A 19,725-nucleotide genomic window follows, 5' to 3' on the forward strand; every position below is an offset into this window, starting at 1 on the left:
TCACCCTCTGGTTCTCACTGAAGGGGGACAGGAGGCCTCGGAGAGAGGCCTCGAGCCGAGGCGGCAGAACACCACGTGCCAGACGCCTCCGGACCCTCGCGCACGCGCCAAGGCAGGAGCGCACCTGCTCCGGGCGAGCTCACACCTCGCTCGGCCGTCGGGGGCGGGGCCAGAGCACGTCGGGGGCGGGGCCAGCCCTAGGGCTCACTCACCCTTCCCTCGCGGCCCTGAAAGCGCCAGTTCCGCTTCCGCCAGGGCTGTGGAGGCGGCGCGGGAGGTGCGCTCTCTTCTCCCTCTCCCTCTCCCCCTTACCCTGGCCGTGGAGGCGCCGCGAGCCTAGTCCCGGCGAGGAGGCCGTGCCAGTGACCACCATGGCGGCGGAGTCGGTCCTGGAAGTGGTGGAGAGGTTGCAGTCGAGATTGGCCGGAAACCCTGAGCCGAAGAAGGTAAGTCTTGGGCCGGCCCGGGGCCGGGGTCGGGGTCGGGGTCGGGGTAGGCACCGGGCGAGGGGCGGTGCCGGCGGGGCGGGGCGGGGCGGAGCCGGAGGCTCGAGGCCCCGCGGGGGGCGTTGGAGGCGGGGGCCGCGGGGGGGGGGGGGGGCAGCGGCGCGAGCCGCTTAACGGTCACTAGGGCACCGGCCTGGTCCGGCCGCCGGGGGAGGTGGCGGACAGGCGGGCGGCGCGTGGGCTCCGGCCCAGGGCTCGGCCCCCACCCGCTGCTCCCGACAGCTGCCCCCTATAACGCCTTCGGCCGCTCGAACCCGTGCCCACTGCCCGGGCGCAGCCCGGGGTCCCCCTCCCCTCCCCCTCCAGCCTCGGGCAACTCCGGGCTCGAGGATCGGAAAGTTTGTTCTGGGCGAGGGGGCGGGGCGGCCGCCCCCGGTCCGGCTCGGAGCCAGGCCCGGCCGGGCGCTCGGGGTCCCGGGCCTCGGAGCAGGCTTCGCTGGGTTCCTAGAAAGGGCAGGCCCCAGCGCGGCTCGGCGCCCCGGGCCTGGCCCTGCCCTCCGCTTCCTGCGGAGTTGGTCCGGGATTCCCGAGGCAAACTCAGCCGCGGCTTCCGTGTGTGGCTGCGGGGACTGGAGAGAGGAGAGATCGGTGACCTTTTCTCTGCTCCCGCCGTGTCCCTTAAAAAATCCTGGTCCGCGGTGGGCTTTATTTTTTATTTCACTGTTACAGCCGCCCGGGAAGGACCATTTTCTCTAAAGCTCTCATGTCATAAGTTGCAGAAACCCGAGGTCCACAGCAGTATAAGACCTGGGTTTTTTTAGAGTGAATAAAAATATCAACTTGCAAACTTTATCCAGAAGGCCTTATTTTTTATTAATTGCATTCTGTTTTGAATGGTAACCACATTTAAAGATAAGCAGTTTTTTATGTGAGTTTGAACCTAATACACGCTCTTCACCTCTTTAAAGATTTCCAATATGGCACCACTTTTCTCCTTTTCTAGTAGTGTACCCTCTGTATACTAAGATGTACGTAGAAATTTCGTAGTATAAATAAATTTCCAACTTAATGATCCAGAAGTAAACTAGTGGTTGGATGTTTTTTGGAATCATATCATAGTATCCTGACTGGGAAAAAGTTTTGGTTTCCTATTGGCTTAGCAATTTGTTTTTATATTTAGGATCTAGTGAAATTCACATTCCCCTTGGGTGCCTCAGACCTGTGTGAGCCTGCTTTCCATTTGTCACAAACCAGGTTTTATGCATCTGTGCATGCTTGAAATAGCCTCTATATTCTGTGTACTAAACTAATTAACTCTGCTCATTCAGAATTCAATTCAAAGCAGTTCCTGAGGAAGCCATCTTATTTGGCAGTATAATGTACTGGAAAGAGGCTGGAATTGAAGTCTGTGCACCTGAGTTCTAATCCCATTTATCTTTTTTTAAATTTGCTTTTAGTTCCTATGAAATAAGGCAACCTTGTTCTTTATATTTTACTATTTAACAGCTGGGCACACTTAAAAAAATTTTTAAACATTGCTTTCAGAAATAGTACATATAAATAAATACTGACTGAATTCCTCCACATCCTTATTTCTAATGAGCAGACAATTTATCTTTATTATCAACAGTTAAGGTTCTAATGTGTGCTTATCACAGAAGACCTGAGATTTCTATGTGTCTAGTAGGACAGCACTACATGCATATTTTCAGATTTATAAAAATGATTTTTGTGGGGATGAGTGAATTCTGGTTAACAAACACTCTTAATGGAGTTCCCCTTCCTGACTTAACTTGGCTCGGTGGGAGGAAGGAATTCCCTCATAGGTGTAAGTGTGGAGTGAGTTTCATTTCCATTTCATAGCCCTACAAACACCTCTACTTCATTGATGAACTGCCTGGGTGGACATACTGACCCTCGATTGTGTCCTGCTAAGTCAGACTTACCTTTTACTATTGTTCCCCACCTCTTATTCCCATTTTGTTTTAGGGAACAACTCTGTGGTGTGGAAAAGGAAACTCCTTACCTCATTAACATTCTAAGGATAATAGGATTTAGAGCCAAAAGAAATGATCTTAGAGATTTTCTAGATGAAATACCTGAGGCCCAGAAAAGGAAAATAATTTCTATAAGGTCACACAGCCTGGATTCAAACTCAGTCTAATGTCTGTACATAGTTTTAAAAATCTTCAAGCCATCATTTATTAAGCACCTACTGTGTGTCAGACACATAGGCCCTTGAGTGAGGCTGGAATGGTGCCAGCCATAGGGGCAGGGACAACAAAGACCTAAAAAAGAAACAAAATCGTGAACTCAGCTATTATATTGTAACAAGGGCTTACTAAACCAGAAGTAAATCTGATGTATCTATCTTTGTGTCTCTTTGTATTAGCTAACACTGGATACAGACTTTGATTTTTGTGGAGAAAGTAAACCTGTATTAACAGATTCCCCAGACTCTATAGTCAGCTAGGTGGCACAGTGAATACAGTCCCAGGCCTGGAGTCAGGAAGATATCAGTTCAAATTCAGCTTCAAATACTAGCTGTGTCACCCTTAGCAAGTCGCTTAACCTCTGTTTGCCTCAGTTCCTCTGCTGTAAAATGGGATAATATCTTCCCAGGGTTGTTGTGAGGATTAAATAAGATCATAATTGCAAAGTCCTTAACATAGGGCCTGGCACATGGTAAGCCCTATAAAAATAGTAGTTGTTGTTGTTAAGCCACAGCAATTCAAGAAAGTTACAGCTAAGGCACAGAGCTATTTCATTGCGCATTAGCTGGGCACCTATACTGATGAAACCATGAATCTTTGGAACACTAACACTTTGTTAACTACAAAGGTGTTCCCCCAAGTAGTTATAAAAGTTTTAAGGTGTCTAAGTAGTAAAATTTTACTTGCTGATAAAAATGGATTTCAAAACCAAGACATAGATCTGTAGTTTATGTTAAATATTTATATCTTTAGATTGTTTAATATTAATTGTTGGTAGTTTGTAATTCTCACTTTTTTCATTTAAATGTGATGGTATACTAGATTTGGCATATAGTCATCAGGCAAATGTTGGTATTGTGTGGAGATTCTAAGAGACTGATTTGACAGGTCATTTGTACTTTGACTTGTCAGTGAGAAGACTCATTGATGTTCAGATTTTAAATGGATTTATTTTAGGAAATGCAAACTGATTTTAGAAAATTAGGAGAACATTTATGTTAACTGTCTTAAATGTTGTTCTGTCAGAATGTTGCTTACCCCTAATCTGCCCAATTTTAGCATTTGTAAGCAGAGACTTGCCTTTGAAATGGTCCTGATCATACTCATACTTAGCAAAATGTGTATGCTGGCTTAACCTTAGAAGGATAGTAATTACCAATGTCTAGAATTTTGCTGTGTTGTAAATGCTTATATACTCCTTGGTTGGCATTTCAGTTTTGTCTGCTTTTATTTACACTTCATGTTGTGATACATGAGACATATCTTTACAGTTTCTCACTTTATTTAGATATCTTGGGGTTTTTTTTCCCAGGCCCTTGTCATAGTGTCTTAGGCTACACAATAAGTCTGATAGTACAGTCAACTATTACCCGGTATGTTCAGGAAATAGGATGATCTGATTAATCTATTTTAGTTAGAAAGTTAACATAATACCTACCATGAGTGTCAGTTTTCAAAGAATTAAAACACACGCGCTGAACTGTATTGAGTATGATTTAAAAAGCAGGTATCTCATAGTATCTCAGGTCACCATTTTGAACATCTGTTATTGTACTGTAACTGTATGGATGTGCCAGTTGAGAAATTCCCAGCTGACAAAATTCTGGATTGACCAGTTTTTAGTCTACTTGTTTTTTGGTACATTTTTGTAGGTGAACATATTTGTTCACTTGCAGGAGGATCCGCTGTGACCCACCCTCTGATGACAGGGAAAAAGGATACCTAGTAAGCCTTTTTTTTAATCTATCTTCATGCATATCCCTAACTGAAAAGGAAGAAACTATGGGAAAGAGGCCCTTTTTCTCCATTGTTGAACAGAGTGGACCTCGAAACTGACAAACCTCAAATTTCAGCTGACCCATAAGGGTTTTGTCAGAAGTACCCCTCTCCCTAATTATTTGCTTGTAAGTTTTAAAAGAAGGCAATAAACATACCCCTAGCACTTGCCATCAGTCTTGTTGGTATTGCTGGGCACTCAGGAAATTTTGGTCATTAGCCACAGAGACTCTGAACTATCATGGTATGATAATGTGGAATTGTTTCAGTGACATCTACAATATGTTAGGAGGCCAGAGAATCTTTGTTCCATTTCCTTCCATTTGTTACTTAATGTTATGGTGATTTATTTGTGTGGTTAATGTCTTTGTGTTGGGAGTAGTAATTTGTCATATACCTCAGTTTCCTGGAGATTTTTTAGTATATACCTAGCATTTGGGTAGATCAGATCATTCAGATAATTTTTAATCAGTGCTACTTTAATGGTCTTGGGGGACACAAGTCCATAGAACCACATAGCAGTTTTAGAGCTTGAAAGGATTTACACAGGGGATTTGAGGATAGCAGGGGGAAATGATTTACCCAGGGTTACCAAACTGATAGCAGAGTTAGAATTTGAACCCAGGACTTCTCATTCTTAATCCTGTGTTCTTTCCGTTATACCATACTGTTTCCTACCTTTCAAAACATAAAGACATGCCTGTGTATCCTAAGCACCAATTTTTCACTCATATTTGAATATAAAACCTTTGCCTTAGAGACAGTACCAATAGAGAACCACTGGGTCTGTTTTTGTCCAGTAAAAACAATCACTTTTTTTGCTTTGTTCTGTATATGGAGACACATACTTTAGGTCAACACTGCTGTATTTCAAAGGAAAGTAGAATGAGCATAGGATCTGGGACTCTGAGAGATCTTTGAGATCATTTAGTTCAACCTCTCTTCATTTTACAGAGAAAAGAAGGGACATGTTTAAGGCTTTCTTAGCTGAGGGAGGGTGCCCAGAAAGCATCCCAAGTACTGAAATGAAAAGCTTAATGTCAGACTTAATGGTAGCTAGAAGGAGACATTGAAAATCAGCACATCTCATCTTCTGTATTTAAATGTTAAAATTTTTTTTCACAAATCTCTCAGTTATCTTTTGTACTTTTGTTAGACTTGGAACTACAGTAGGCAAGGAAGGCAGTGGCCTAGGATATAGAGCTAAAGGCCACCCCCTTCCCCCCCCCCCCCAGCCCTCTGTAAATACACTATTCTTAATATAGTGGTACAGCAGGTTTAGAGACTGAGGACCTGGATTTGACTGGTTCTGCTGCTTATTAGCCATTACACCTTAGGCAAGGCAGTCTGGCTTCTCTGGGCTTCAGCTTTCTCATTTATAAAATTAGGCTGTGAGGTGAGCTGAATTCTGAGGTGTCTTCCAACTCCACATAGGACAGTGTATTAGAGAACCCTACTCTCTGTCTTGTCTCTTGGTATTGATTTTGTGATGTTGTAGTGATGGGTGGAAGTCTGGAATGCTTAAGGCAGACATCTGCGTTATCCCATAGAATCAAAGATTCATTGGGGTAAGGATTCTTGGAAATCATTTAATTCAACCCCTTCATTTTACAGAGGAGGAGGACCCATGCCCAGAGAGGGGAAAGTAATCTAGTCAGTGTAACTTAGGTAGTAAGTAGCAGCATTGTAAATCTCACCCCAAATCCTCTGACTTCTCACTCCCCCAGTGCTCTGCATTCACTGTATATCACACAGTCATCGTGTTGTGGGTGCCTGTGTAGAAGACTTTCTAAAGAAAACAGTGATCAGCATGCAGGAGAGGAAAGCTAAATAAGAACTGGAGGAATATGAACAGGCTGAGAATTAAGGGAGCATTAGTCATAAAGTTGGTTAATTGTTCAACAAAGTATCTTAATTAATTGAGTTCCAGTTATGGTGAATACTGAGATGAATAATAATAACTTAAGTGTGTATAAGGTAATAGTTTACCAAACACTGTCTTCCCAGAGGCCCCATGAGGGAAAGGAGGTGAGAAGAAAAAGAAAGAGAACTTCATTTGGTTCTGTCCACTGCTTGGTCATTTTATATATCCAATATTAACAGAAAAAAATTCTAATAATTTTAGCAGGAAACCATTCTTTGCCTGTGCCTACTTACCTTATTTTTGAAAAAATAGCCTTCAGAGAGTGACTCCTTCCTGAAGGCACAGTGCCATTTTTCTCAGAGTTCCTCCCCTTCCTTTTTTCCTCTGCTGCCAGGCCTATGTGGCATTTTTCTGTAATTGATGTTGTCTTGCTCTTTTACCAAGTCTGGGGCAAAATACTAAGTGTCAATACAGTTGATAGTTATTTCACGTATATTCTGTAGCATTGTTATTTCGGGAAAGGAGGTTTTCATGTGTCCCAATGAATCAGATTAAAATTGTAACTGTAAATTTTTCTTTGTCTCTGTAGCTTTTAAAACATCTGAAGAGACTCTCAGATTTACCTATCACAGTGGACATTCTTGCGGTAAGACAGCCTTAACAACCTAAAATTTGTGCATAATAATACCTGACGAGAGAATATTAATAGATACTGACAGTAAACTCCTTGAAAGCTCGGACGAATCTTACTCCACTTTTGTTTTCCTGGCATTTACTGCATTGTCTTGCGTACACTGGGCACTAGATAAAAGCTTGTTGAAATGAAAATAAAATAAAAGGGTAAGAGGACATTTCTCTTTAGCTTTAATATGACTAAGTGCTTTACACATATTTTCATTTGATCCTCATAACAAGTAGAGCAGTATTAGTGTATCCATTTTTTAGAAAAGGAAAGAAATTCAGAGAAATGAGAACTTGGCCAAATTTACACCTTCATTTGACGCTCATTCAGCAAACATTTATTAGAACCTGTTGAATATTTTAGAACTTTTCAGAGTGCTAGGAGAGACAATAGTCCTTCCTTTCCTGGGAATTACAGTTTAATAGGGGCATATGATCCATAGAGAACACAGAATATTACATGATACTCTCACTAGAGAATGTTGGGGGATGGGGGAGAGTGTTAATATGATAATAAATGGCCAACCTGGGACTGGAAACACTAGTCTTTCCAGTATGTAAGGTCAGTTAGATTTTTTCTGTCAAGTTCACTCGGGCGCTTTTGCTTTGAAAAGCCTTATCCCTCACCATGGAATAGTTTTGCTGCTCTGTGTGATCAGAGATTTTAGTTTAAGAAATTAAATATTAAAGAAATTTGTAGAATGAGTTTTTGATAGGTAGAAGTGTTTGGTAAACAGATGGTTTTTACCTCAGAGAATCTGAGGTTTTTGAATCTGGTATAAATTGAGTTTAACCCCCTTTGCTGGTTTTTCCATATATTTTACAGGAAACAGGTGTCGGGAAAACAGTGAATGGCTTGCGGAAACATGAGCAAGTAGGAGGCTTTGCCAAGGACTTAGTGGCCCGCTGGAAGAAGTTAGTCCCTGTTGCTCAGGAGGTTGAAAGGTAAGAAGATGTTCTTTACCCATACTGCTTCATGGCAGATTCTGGTGCCCAAGAGGGACTGCAGAAAGGCTGATCAAGTCATAGATTTACAGCTGAAAGGAACCTTGGAGACCAAACTCATATGTACTTGTTGGATTGAATTGGCCCTAGTCCAGCCCCCTTATTTTTACAGAGGAGACTTGCCTAAGTTTCAGGAGTAATAAGTGCTCAAGCCAGGACTCTGACTCCAGATCCAGCACTCTCTTTTTCCTCTTCTCTTTTCCTTCCTCTTTTTTTCCTTATTCCTGGGCCTGATGTGAATCCCAGAGTAGTTTAGGCAATCAGATCTGAGAAGAATGGCAACTGTCCTGATTCTGGGACTTGGGAGCTGTTTTCTATCTTCCTTCACGGGAATGGATTCAATAGGCCTGTTTCCCAGTCTGAAAAATAGAGGCAGTGGTATTAGGAACAGGAATGCCCTGGTTTGAGATTGTGGGGTGGGTGTGGTTCAGGGTAAGCAGATCCATTTGAGCTGAATTTTCAACAGTTAAGTTGACTAGAGAATAACATGTGCATGGAGGATTGGGTGCTTCTGTAGACTCCCAAAGGAAAGAAGCAATCTGAGTTCCTTCTGTTGCCTTCCAGCCTTACCCATCACACCTGTACGTGTCTTATGTCAGACCTAGCTGTGTGTAGTCATCTCTTTTGTCTAATCTTTTCCTCACATGCTTCCTGCTCTATCCACCCTTAATACTAGTGATTGCATCTTTTTTTTCAGATAGATTGGATTATGTCCCTTAGAACCTTATGGACTTTGTGTCACCCCCAACTCCTTGCTTGTTCTCTATGCAGGAGATACTTGATGAATGTTAATGAAATTTTTTATTTTTATGTTTTGTTTAGAAATATTGAGCCTGAGGAGCAAGACCTAGAGAGAAATAGCTCTAGAAAACGTCCCCGAGATGGATTTCCCAAGGAGGAGGAAATGGAGGTGGACTATAGGGAAAGCTGGAAGGCCTCTTGTAGCCAGCCACACAGTCCTGACTACCGGGAGAAAAAACATCGAAAACTCTCGGAGTTGGAGAGAATGCCCAAGGCTTCACACAGTGCTGAGACGAGAGATGAGAGAAAGCGATGGAACAAAACCTCTCCAGTCTATGCCTCAGATCATGAATTATCAGACAGTAGTCATGTCCACTCACCTCAGCCTTCCACAAGCCCCCAGCAGTTTTCCATGGACTATGATCAACCCCAAGAAGAAGAGGAAGAGCAACCGGTGTCTCATCGGAAGGTTGGCAAAAGCCATAGTCATGTCTTTCAGGACCGAGGGCTAAATAGCCAAGAGAGACACTTGGGTGATCCCCAGGATAGAGTTTCTGTGAGTCGGAGCAAAGAGCATAAGACTTCACAGAAGGAAAAGCATCGATTGGATACAAAAGAAGAGAAGACCTTTAGTTTGAGTCGAGAAAAAGTGTCTAAGGCTGCTTCTCGAGAAGAGGGTCGAAGGTCTCCCTCAGCAATCAGTTCCAAGGAGAAGCAGTCTAGTGCTGCCAAGAGAGAGAGGGATAAAGAGGGCAGCAGCAGCGGCAAGAAAAAGTTATTGCCTCCCTTGGAGGTAACTTCTGTCAACCATATGAAAAAAACAAAGCACAAAGATGCACAGAAATCCAAATCGGAAAAGACCAAGCTGAGTGTGGACAGCTTTGATGTGGGAAAATGGGAGGGAGAATTTTCTCCCAAGCCAAAAGAGAAAGGAGGGTCTAACAGCTTAAAGATACGGGAAGGGAAATCCAAAGCCTCTGACTCGGACAGAAAACCATCGAGTCACTTTGCAGGGGCTGGGGAGACAGATGTGGATGATGACTATGAACAGCCCACCATGTCTTTTGAATCATACCTCAGCTATGACCAGCCCCAGAGGAAAAAAAAGAAGGTTGTTAAAACCACACCTGGGGTTCGTGCAGAGAAAAGTCACAGTAAACAGAACGGTTCCAAAGCTGACCATAAAAACTCTAATAATGCTGTTCAGAAACTCCCTAAGATGAATGAGAGCAAAGTAGAAAAGCAGCATTCTGGAGCCAGCTCTGCCAAACTGAAAAAGGTAAGCGTGTCTCCCCAGGCTTGACATGTGCTTATTACTGGAGCTTCCTGCTCCTGAAAAATGGACTCTCTCTTTTGTAAGGTTTTAAAATTGGGTGAAGTTTTTTTCTACATGGACTCATGGACTCATGGATGTGGTCTTAGAAATGTTATTCCTCCTCCTTATCAGTGTTGTTTGGGGCCTGGACTTCATAATCTTGTGCTTGATGCCCAAGTGAATTTTATGGTGCAGTTACTTGTTTCTCTAGTGTCTAGTTGTGATTCTCCTGCTGCAGTGCTGGAGGAGGGAATTTATTGAAGGCCTTGGGCATGTGCTTACTTAGCCATTTATTTCCTTAGGAAAGAAGAAAACCCAGCCAATGAGTGTTTAGATTTGGCCTTAGAAGAGAAAACTGGTTGTGACAGAAAGTGAGGTGGGGCTGGGGTAAACATATCTTTGACTGTTGACACTCTCATTCGGCAGGTCTCCAGTGATGTGACCCCAACGTTACCGGACATCCCTTTGCCTACCATTCAGGCCAATTATCGTCCACTTCCTTCTCTTGAACTGATTCCCTCCTTTCAGCCAAAGAGGAAAGGTAAGTTCCCTCTGTGGAGATGGGAATGTTGCTTCAGTACGGAGAAAGACAGGGATGAGAGTTGGGACCATCTTTGACTTGCTGTTCTCTGAAAGAAGCCTTAGCAGAAGCATTACATAGAGGTTTTGAAAAGCTGAAGGTTACTTCTTGGCTGCTGTGTTTTCTCTTCCAGTGTCTCTCAGAATCAGTGTAGAATTTGAGATTTGGAAGGGATCCTAGCATTTATCTAGTCCTTCCTCTACCTGAAAAGAACTCCCACAACAGCAGACCCACCAAATGGCCTCTAGTCTTTGCTCATAGACCTCCAGGGAGGGAGAGCCCACCAGGGGCAGCCCAGTCCAGTTTGGGAGAGCTCTGATTGTGAGGGACCTTCTTCCTGACATGCAGCCTCTGTAAGCTTCTATGTAGTGCAGCCAGTTGTGTCTAATGGAGCCTCCTCTAAAGACTTGAAGACATACTGCTGTCCTCTTCCCTTTGACTTTTCTCCAGCCTAAATGAAGAGCAATAAAGCTTTGCTGTCAGTAACTAGTGCTTTTATTTTTAGTTTCTTTGCCTGCCAGCTCTCCCATCTCCTTTCAAAAGGTCCTTCAGTGTGCTGGGAGATTTCCATACTAGAGCAAAAATCTGCATTTCAAGTTGGCAATTTTGTTGGATAGGTGTGATTTGGCACAGCAGCTGTACTTGTTTTGGATGTTTGGGGGGGTGGGGTGGGGAGAACTTCGCAATTTGAGTATATTGTAGTAGGTCTTTTTTAGTGTCCAGGATTAATTTATTACTGAGATCTAAACTAATATCAGATTAATTAGTCTTGTTTGAGCTGAGATTCTGCTGCTTCCCAGAAGAGCAGGAGGCCATTGCACGTAAACCCTGGGCTGCCAGGGGCTGCTTTTCTAGAATGGTTACTACACTTGTCATTAATGATTGGCTAGAGGTTTTCCACTTTTCAAATGATGCAACTCAGTGAAGGGTTAATTTGTATTTTTCTGAGTGACATATTTTCAAAGGGAATCTTTTGAGAGAAATTTAGTTTTATAGTCTCTTCTTTTCTATAGCAGTCTCCTCACCTCATGAAGAAGAGGAAGCTGGATTTACTGGACGTAGGATGAATTCAAAGATGCAAGTTTATTCCGGTTCCAAGTGTGCCTACCTACCGAAGATGATGTCCTTGCACCAGCAGTGCATCAGAGTCCTCAATAATAACATAGACTGTGAGTAAACTTCATTCAGCCTTGGCTATTGTCTGTGATGGAGCCCATCTCTAAGCGAGATTCTTTGTGTTTGTGGCTAGACCTTTCTTCACTTGGTTTCTTACGTTTGAAATGTTCTTGTCCTCTTCTCTCCTCTCCCCTGCTCCCACCCCACCCCCAAAGTGGGTTCAGTTTTTTCTCATCCTCCCAAGACCCAGTCCAGAAGCTTTTTTCTTCCCTCTCCAAACACCTAGTTGGAAGTGATTTTTTATTCCTTTGGTTTCCTTATCACTTCATATTCTTTTTTTTTTTGTATTATAGTTAGGTGTGTATGTCTTATCTCCCTATTGAAGGCAAGGACTGTCTTATTTATGGTTGTATTTCTCCCAGCCTCTGATATGGTACTTTGCATATAATACTTTAATGAATGAATCTCCAATTCAATTTTTTTTCCCTTTTACAGCAATCTATGAAGTTGGGGGTGTTCCCTATTCTGTACTTGAACCAGTTTTGGAAAGATGTACTCCTGAGCAGCTCTATAGAATTGAGGAGTGCAACCACGTGAGTTTTTTCTTTAGGTGGGGCAGGGTGGCATGTCGTCATGTTTTGCATTCCCTGAATAATGGTCTTGTCTCCATATATTTGATATTTCTTTAGCACATGTAAAAGTTCAGCAGGCACTTGCTATTTTCCCTGATCCTTGTCTTGGCTCAGGGGCTTCAAGTGAGCATGTGTTCAACACCTGCTCCTGTCATTTTCAGTAAGCCTCTGGGGCCAGAATCTAGGTGGGATTCAGAGGGAGGAAAAACATGTTAACTACCAGCTCTCCTGGCACCCTTGGGCTTGCCTAGTTACAAAGGTCAAGGGAGAATTCTGCCACCAGAACCCCTGGGGTGAAGGGAAGCAGCAGTTGAGTTTGCCATCCAAGTATACATTGTCATTATTGGAAAAAATAATACAGGTCAGATCCAAAACTGTCCATATTATTTTGCCATCAAGCAGGTTTTACTTATAATCATTTTTGTGACGTAGGCTTCTTCTTTTTGCATTAACTGTGTTTCACTTAAAAGAGGATGAGTAAAGTGCCTCCGCAACTCTAAAGCCAGAATAGACTATGGCTAACATTAAGACCCTTCTCTGCCTCGTCTCTGCCTCTTTGCAGTTGTCTTGATGCATTAGCAGGGGCAGAGCTCCTGAGTCGTGCAGTGATTATTTGCAAGGTCCCAAGGGCAGGGGCTGGGCTGTGTTCTTTGTGCTGAGAGCAGTGGAAAAAACAGACCAAAGGCGGAGTGGAAAGAGCACCTGGCCTGGGAACCTGGCTTTGCTGCTTACTTTTCTTGTGACTTTGGGCAAGTCATTGAATCTCTTTCGCTGTGGTGTCTGGTTCCTTTTCTGCAAAGTGACAGTTTAATTAGCATTCAGCATGCATGCAGAACACTGTGCTAGGTCCTGGGAGAAACTGAAAAATTAAACCAGGCAGTCCTGTCTCCATGGAATTTCAGTAAAGGGGGAAAGAGGGAAGGAAGTAAATATTAAGGACCTACTGTGCCTGGTACCGTGCTGAATACTTTATAGTTGTCTCATTTGATCCTCACAACAGTCTTGGGAGGTAGGTGCTGTTGTGATCCATGTTTTACAGTTGAAGAAACAAAGGCAAACAGAGGTTAAGTGACTTGCCCAGTTGAGGGTGGGGGTGGCAGATAGAAAACCACCACCACTGATAATTATGATATACAGTCTTACGTGATGAACATGTTGGATATAAAGTGCCATTTGAATTCAGAGAGGGATTCCGGTCCTTACCAAATCAGAGGATATCAAAGGAGAAAATCCTTGCATTGGGTCACCTAAGTAGTTGTGAGAATCAAAATATGCTATTATGGCATATGATAGCACTTTAAGTTCAGCAAGCATTTATTAAGCACCTACTCTGTGCAAGGGGCTGTAGCTACAAAGATAAAAGCAAGCTTCATCTTTGGCCTTTCAGAATCTCTATTTCTGGGGAGAGGAGAAGGTGGAGATTGGAGGGAGACAGCGCATGTACAGCTAAGAAAATAGAAAATGTCTACAAGCCAATCTGTGGGCTGAGCAGTAAAGTCCTGAGAGCTAGGGGAGGAGGGGAGGAGGCAGAAGATGGAGTGTCACATAAAGGGGAGAAGAGCAGGGACTGATATGGCCACTGCCCTGAGTTTATGTGGCTGAATGATAGGTGGGAGCCAAATCATAAAGAGCTTTAAATGCTAAACAGGAGTTTCTAGTTTATCTTCGTGGTGAAAGGGAGCCAGCAAAGCTTCTTGAGCAGGAGTGTGACATGGTCAGATTCTTTTTGTAAACTAGAGTGCCTTACGCAATATGTGAGGTGCCATGACAAGACACCATGTGTCAGGGCTATAATGCTCTTCCTGTAGGGATGAGCAGAGTTCTTACCTAGGGGGAAAAAAATTTTGTTTTTAGACCTACATACATACTGCCACAGTCATCAAAAGAAAAATGGAATAGTCTGTCTTGAGAAAGCAACATTTCTAAAAGTCATTGTGTTTGGGCTTCAGGTACTAACTGAAGAGACTGATCAGCTGTGGAAAATTCACTGCCATCGAGACTTTAAGAGAGAGAGACCAGAGGAATTTGAGTCCTGGCGGGAGATGTATCTCCGGCTCCAAGATGCTCGGGAGCAGCGACTGCTCCTCTTGACTGAGAACATTCGATCAGCTCACGCCAACAAACCCAAAGGTGAAGAGGGGAGGGGCTGGTCATCTGGCTTTGGTCTGGGTCAGGTCTGTCCAGAGTCTCATGCCTCCCACAAGGTGGAGCTGTACGTAAAGGGAAGCTTCAGAGTTGGTAATTTACTAATAATAAGCTCATGTCTTCGAACAATCTCAGTCTAATGGTAAAAGTTGATGAGATGTCAGATTTTAGCTTGATATAAGGAAAAATTCCCAAACAGTGAGAGCCATCCAGATGTTAGGGTGCTGTCTTGGATTTTTGGATTTTTCAAGTGAAAGAAGTATCAGAAGCTGGGAGGGAAGTTGTCCAAGGGATTCTGGCTCAGGGACATCTTCAGCCTCTTCTGTATCTTAAGATGGGTGACACTAGAGAGCCTTTGTGTCCCCAAGCCCAGGAGTGACCCCTCTGCTTCCCTGTAGGCCGACAAGCCAAGATGGCCTTTGTCAACTCTGTGGCCAAGCCACCTCGAGATGTCAGAAGACGGCAGGAGAGATTTGGTACTGGAGGAGCAGCTGTTCCAGAGAAGATCAAGTAAGATCCTTTTCATTTGTGATTCTCTCCAGCCACTCAGCAGGGTAATGACCGGAAGAAAGGGAGTGGGTCACCTTTCCTCCCGGGGTGTCTTCTTGTCTCCAGAATGGAGACAGGGTTTTTCTGCCGACTTCCCCAGGAATATTGAGGGAAAGGAGCTTCAGAAAGACCAAGTGCTATTTGGTGCTGGGCACTGGGCGACACCCAGAGAGGATCGTTACCAGATTCTGGCGAGGCAGAAAGTATAGGTAGACAGAGATGATTTGTGTGCTTACGGCCAAGGTTCTGAACATGGAAAATGAAACAGACTGGAGAAGGCCATCTCTGAGCACTGCTTGGTGGTCCTTGGCTCTGTGCTCTTGTTCAGCTGCCAGACCTTCTCTTGTAGGATCAAACCAGCCCCGTACTCCAACAGCAGCTACACCTGTGGAAGCAGCAGCAGTAGTGGTGGTGGCAGCAGTTACAACAATGCTGAGGAAGGACAGCCATATGATGGCCCAAGCACCAGCAGCGCCCACTCTGCCTCAGTGGTCAGCAGCACAGTGTCTTATGATCCTAGGAAACCACCTGTAAAAAGTGAGTTATAGCAAGGGTGTAAGGGAAACATCGGACCCCTCATGTTTTCTGCCAAATGTTATGTGATATAAATCACTTGGAAGAAGGGGGTGGGCAGGTGGTCCTTAGCACTCGGTAGACTTGTCATTGAAAGTTCTGAGCCTCCTTTTGTTTCACCAGTTGGAGAAGGAGACCTCCCAGATCCCTCCCAACTTTAAATCTTGCCAAGAGGATCAGACTAATTGGGAACCATATGGTTTCAACACTTCACTTCAGCCACTGGAGGGCAGTTCAGTTCTACCCACTGGGTGCCTTGACCTTTGACACAATCTGATGTCTGTTAACTCAATGAACCATTGAATTATTTTGTAACTGATCATGGATTTAGAGCTGGAAAGGACCTTAGAGGCCATGTTGTCTTCCCCTCTCCTTTTATAGGTGAATAAAACAGGCCTGCACTCAGCTACCCAGTAGTGAGTGGTGTAAAGCTGGCTCTTGAGTTAGAGCTCATACCCTGGCACCACATGGTAACCAGCAGATTTGGGTCTTTGGGTTTTGATTCCTATAGGTTCTTACTGAATTTTCTCTTATTTGTGTTTTTCATAGGCTCTTATAATCATGGAATGTTGGAATTAGAAGGGACTGTAGAGGTCCCTGGGTGAAGACAATGCTTTGGCATTTTAAGTGATAGTGGTTTAATGATTTTTAAATGTCAGATATCCCTGAGATATAACGGATTTTTCTAAAAGGGTCACATCAGTGTTGCTGGCTTTGGGTGAGGTGAGGGGAAGACGCTTAAAGCCTGGAAGCTGGGCTTACAGTCCTGGGATTCATTAGCCATGTCACAAAGCAGACAAAGGAGGGAGAGCAAAGTTAAGTCAAAGTCAGGATCTTAGAACTTCACAGAGAATAGTTGGTCGTGAAAGAACCAGGATGGTTTGATCCTGGGATTTTTCCTCCTTTTGTATATTAAGAGAAATAGCATAATCTTGAAGAAGCTTTGAGGTGGGGTCTGGATGCCAGGCTTAGGTCTCTGCTTGGTTCTTGCTTGGTGTTGACCTTGAGCAACAATGTAGCTCCTTCCTCAGAGGCTTCCTCATGTATTTAAGGAGGGGTGGGACTGTGAGGGATGGACAGAATGGTCTGGGTTATGAATGTCCTTTTTTAGCACTGAGATTCTAAGTCTTACGGGCCTTTCCAGGTCTCTAATTGTTGTGTATTTGGTTTGTTTAACAATGAAATTCTGAGAATAGTACCTGAGCACCAACATCACCCCCACCCCCCCAGCCATGATTAGGAATGTGCTTCTTGGCCAGTTGGGGTAGTGAGAGCTTTAGTCGTCAGACCTGACTTTTTTTGTCCTCTCTCTTGTAGAAATTGCCCCGATGATGGCCAAGACGATCAAGGCATTCAAGAACAGATTCTCCCGGAGATAAAGCCTTCCCCAAAGATGGGAAAGGAGGAGGGGCTGGTGAGGGAGGGAAAGAGGGAGAGTGAAGCTCACAGAGAGAGGAGTCTGGGATACCTTGCTCCATGGAGCCAGTCGCTGCCACTTGCATCTCCAAAACCTGCCCAGTGATTAATGGACCCATTTCTCCAGGTTTAGTGCCTGTAAACTACCTGCACACAGTCCCTGCCTCCCTGCCCAGAGAGCACTTGAGACTTTATAAGGAAAGATGTGAAACCTTGGGCCTCCTGAGGATTTTAAGGTCAATCCAACCTTGTTAGCAAACCTCTTTGTAAACTATGAAAAATAGTTTTAATTAATAAATATTTCCCCAGATTGTATTTATAATACCCCCAGTATTTTTCCTCCTTTCCTCCTCTTTCTCCCTCTCTCTCTCTCTCACGCACACACACACACACACACACACACACACACACACACACTCTCTCTCTCTCTCTCTCTCTCTCTTACACACACACTTCTTTATATTGTTTTAGGCTGCTTTCTTTCCTAGCCTTAGGATAGGATGCAAGTCTAGTCAAGGCCAGAAGATCCCCTGAATTCAGCCGAGCCACCACCTCTTCTCAGGGTGGGATGCTGTTCCAGAGGAAAGACTGGCGCACCCCACCCCCCCACCCCCCACTCCCCAAGGAGCCTCCATGGTGCCTGTTTTGTGTGTTGGCAAAGCCTTGGGAGTCCTGGGATGCTCCCTTTCAGGGCAGTTTGTTTCTCCCTGGATAGCACTAGGATCTTGAAAACTGTTAATGTGTTCTTGTTTGTTAATCCCAGGTGGGAGATTTTCCTGGTGTTGCTTTTCAGTTCCTGTACAGATGCTTATCTTGTGTTCTCACTTACTGTTGTCATCAAATAGTATTTATTAAGGCGCTTATTTGGAAAAGTGAGCGACTCTCCTCAACCCTCTTGATCTGTCCTGTTGTGCTTTTTTTGAGTATTAGTGCAAGACATCCATCCTGGAGGAGAAACCTTGATTTGCACAACCTGTCCCTGCCCTCTCTTCCATCCCCCAAGCAGTTTCAGAATTTTCCATTCCTGCCTCAAACAGTTTTAAAAGATTTTTTCTTTTCACTCTTTCTCCCTGCTCAAGGGTGGAAACAGGCAGCTACATGTTTCCAGATTTCATATAGCCCAGGAAAAGTTTTCCTGCTTTTTTTAAAGTTAGGCACTTTAATCTCTTTGCTCCTTGTGAATTACTGTTGGAAGCGAATGGTTTTAAAAGAGTAGTGTGTTTGGAGGGTTTAAAAAGAACATGGTAAGATCATGTGTTAGAAGAGCAGAGCAGCTTTTAGAACTTTCTGGAAATTTGTAAAGCTCACATGGTCAGCACATACAATACAAGCTTCTGCTTTTGGAGGGAAAGATTTGATGAGCATGGGACCTTTGCTGCCCATTTGTCAGGAAACTAAAAGGAAAAAAATGGAATATGGCACTAAGTGCCATGAGTGGCTTCTGTAATTCTGAACGGCCATCCTGGCAGTAGAAGCTCAGTCTGAAATGGTGAAGGAGTTGTCAGACCAGGGCAGGGAGGCTGAACCTGAGTTAGCTGCTGAGCTCGGCTACAGGAAGCACCAAGATCAGACAGGGGAGCCAGACACGCTGTGGAGAACCTTACTCTCCTCCCTCCCCACCTTCCATTTCTGCTGAGGTCAGTGGGATTAGGGAATTCCAGCATCTCCTGTTGGCCCCGAGCCATACCTGGGAAATACCCTGCAAAGCCACTGTCATTTCTGGTTTGGAGGTTCCAGAGACATGAGCCTTGGGTCAATGTGCAGAGCTCTGCGTCATGTGCCTCTAAACCATAGTGGTGGTGACTGACTGTATCAAATGTGCTTGGGTCCCTCCTTTCGTGCTCCGATGACACTTTCTCTTCCACACCTTCCTTCCCCATCTCTCTTCTTCACCAGGTGCAGCCTTTTGAAGACAAGAGCAGCCTGGAGACTACAGAGGCACAATAGGCCACCCTCTGTGCACCATCTTTAGTCTGTTTTACACTGTGTGTTTGGGGGTTTTACCACTGATACTGTTTCATGTCAAGAGATCCAGTTGTGTCTGTAAGAAGTTCCTTTTATCAGTGGCTTTTAGACAGGGAGAGAACTAAAGGGATTCATTCTATTATATGGCGGATTCCTCCAATAGCTGTCTACTCTCCTTTGTCCTGTTGTAACAGGCTTCCAGTTAGCCGTATTCACCTCTGGCCAACCTGCCTCACCTGAGTGTTTCAGAGTCAGGAATTAGGTGCCTGGGGGGAAGGGGAGGGAGACAAGATATAAACAGCCTCCTCTGGTAATGGGGAAAAACAATATCAAGCGTCTCAGCCTTTCTGATCCTTTACTTGTGCAATTTCAAATGTTCTGTGCTACACTACGTGCAGACCACCAAACTAATCCTTTGTGATCTTTGGTGAGTGTGGTGAGTGGTTTCTTGGGGGCTTTGGTTTTTGTTTTGGGGTGGGAGGGAAGGGAGTCAGGTGTTGGCCTGCTCAACATTTGTATTTTGGTCCCCAGATGTAAATAGAATTTTCTATGTTACTTTTTTGTGGTAACTACCAAGATGAATATTTTAATTAGATAAGTTATATGAAAAGGAACAAAAATTTCATGTCTCAATAAAAAGAAAAAACTGGATATTGGCATGTTTCTTCTTTCCTCTGCCAAAATTGGGCAAAAAAATTGTTATCAAGT

At 44.1% G+C, this 19,725-nt stretch overlaps 1 protein-coding gene across 2 annotated transcripts; it reads left to right on the plus strand.

Annotated features, from left to right (window-relative positions):
• The first annotated feature begins 219 nt into the window (after nucleotides 1-219).
• Nucleotides 220-17,370, plus strand: ELOA (elongin A). Of its 2 annotated transcripts, none has more exons than XM_072609276.1 (11): nucleotides 220-446; nucleotides 6,889-6,945; nucleotides 7,807-7,925; nucleotides 8,808-10,005; nucleotides 10,468-10,582; nucleotides 11,635-11,790; nucleotides 12,233-12,330; nucleotides 14,319-14,499; nucleotides 14,913-15,024; nucleotides 15,413-15,600; nucleotides 16,954-17,370. In XM_072609276.1, exons 1-11 carry the CDS (start codon nucleotides 372-374, stop codon nucleotides 17,013-17,015), a joined length of 2,361 nt encoding a protein of 786 aa, XP_072465377.1. In that variant the 5' UTR covers nucleotides 220-371; the 3' UTR covers nucleotides 17,016-17,370. The 2 variants fall into 2 exon arrangements, with proteins under 2 accessions (XP_072465377.1, XP_072465376.1); XM_072609275.1 differs by having other exon boundaries at nucleotides 245-446; nucleotides 11,638-11,790.
• The last annotated feature ends 2,355 nt before the right edge of the window (nucleotides 17,371-19,725 follow it).

This window comes from Notamacropus eugenii, chromosome 5, assembly GCF_028372415.1.
Source record: "Notamacropus eugenii isolate mMacEug1 chromosome 5, mMacEug1.pri_v2, whole genome shotgun sequence".
Classification (NCBI taxonomy): Eukaryota; Metazoa; Chordata; class Mammalia; order Diprotodontia; family Macropodidae; genus Notamacropus; species Notamacropus eugenii.

What these genes read in the sequence shown, in the direction of transcription:
- ELOA (XM_072609276.1), top strand. Translation starts at nt 372, where the DNA reads ATGGCGGCGGAGTCGGTCCTGGAAGTGGTGGAGAGGTTGCAGTCGAGA. An exon ending in GAATTGAGGAGTGCAACCAC is followed by an intron (nt 12,331 to 14,318) that starts GTGAGTTTTTTC and finishes TTTGGGCTTCAG; the next exon opens with GTACTAACTGAAGAGACTGA. An exon ending in TCACGCCAACAAACCCAAAG is followed by an intron (nt 14,500 to 14,912) that starts GTGAAGAGGGGA and finishes GCTTCCCTGTAG; the next exon opens with GCCGACAAGCCAAGATGGCC.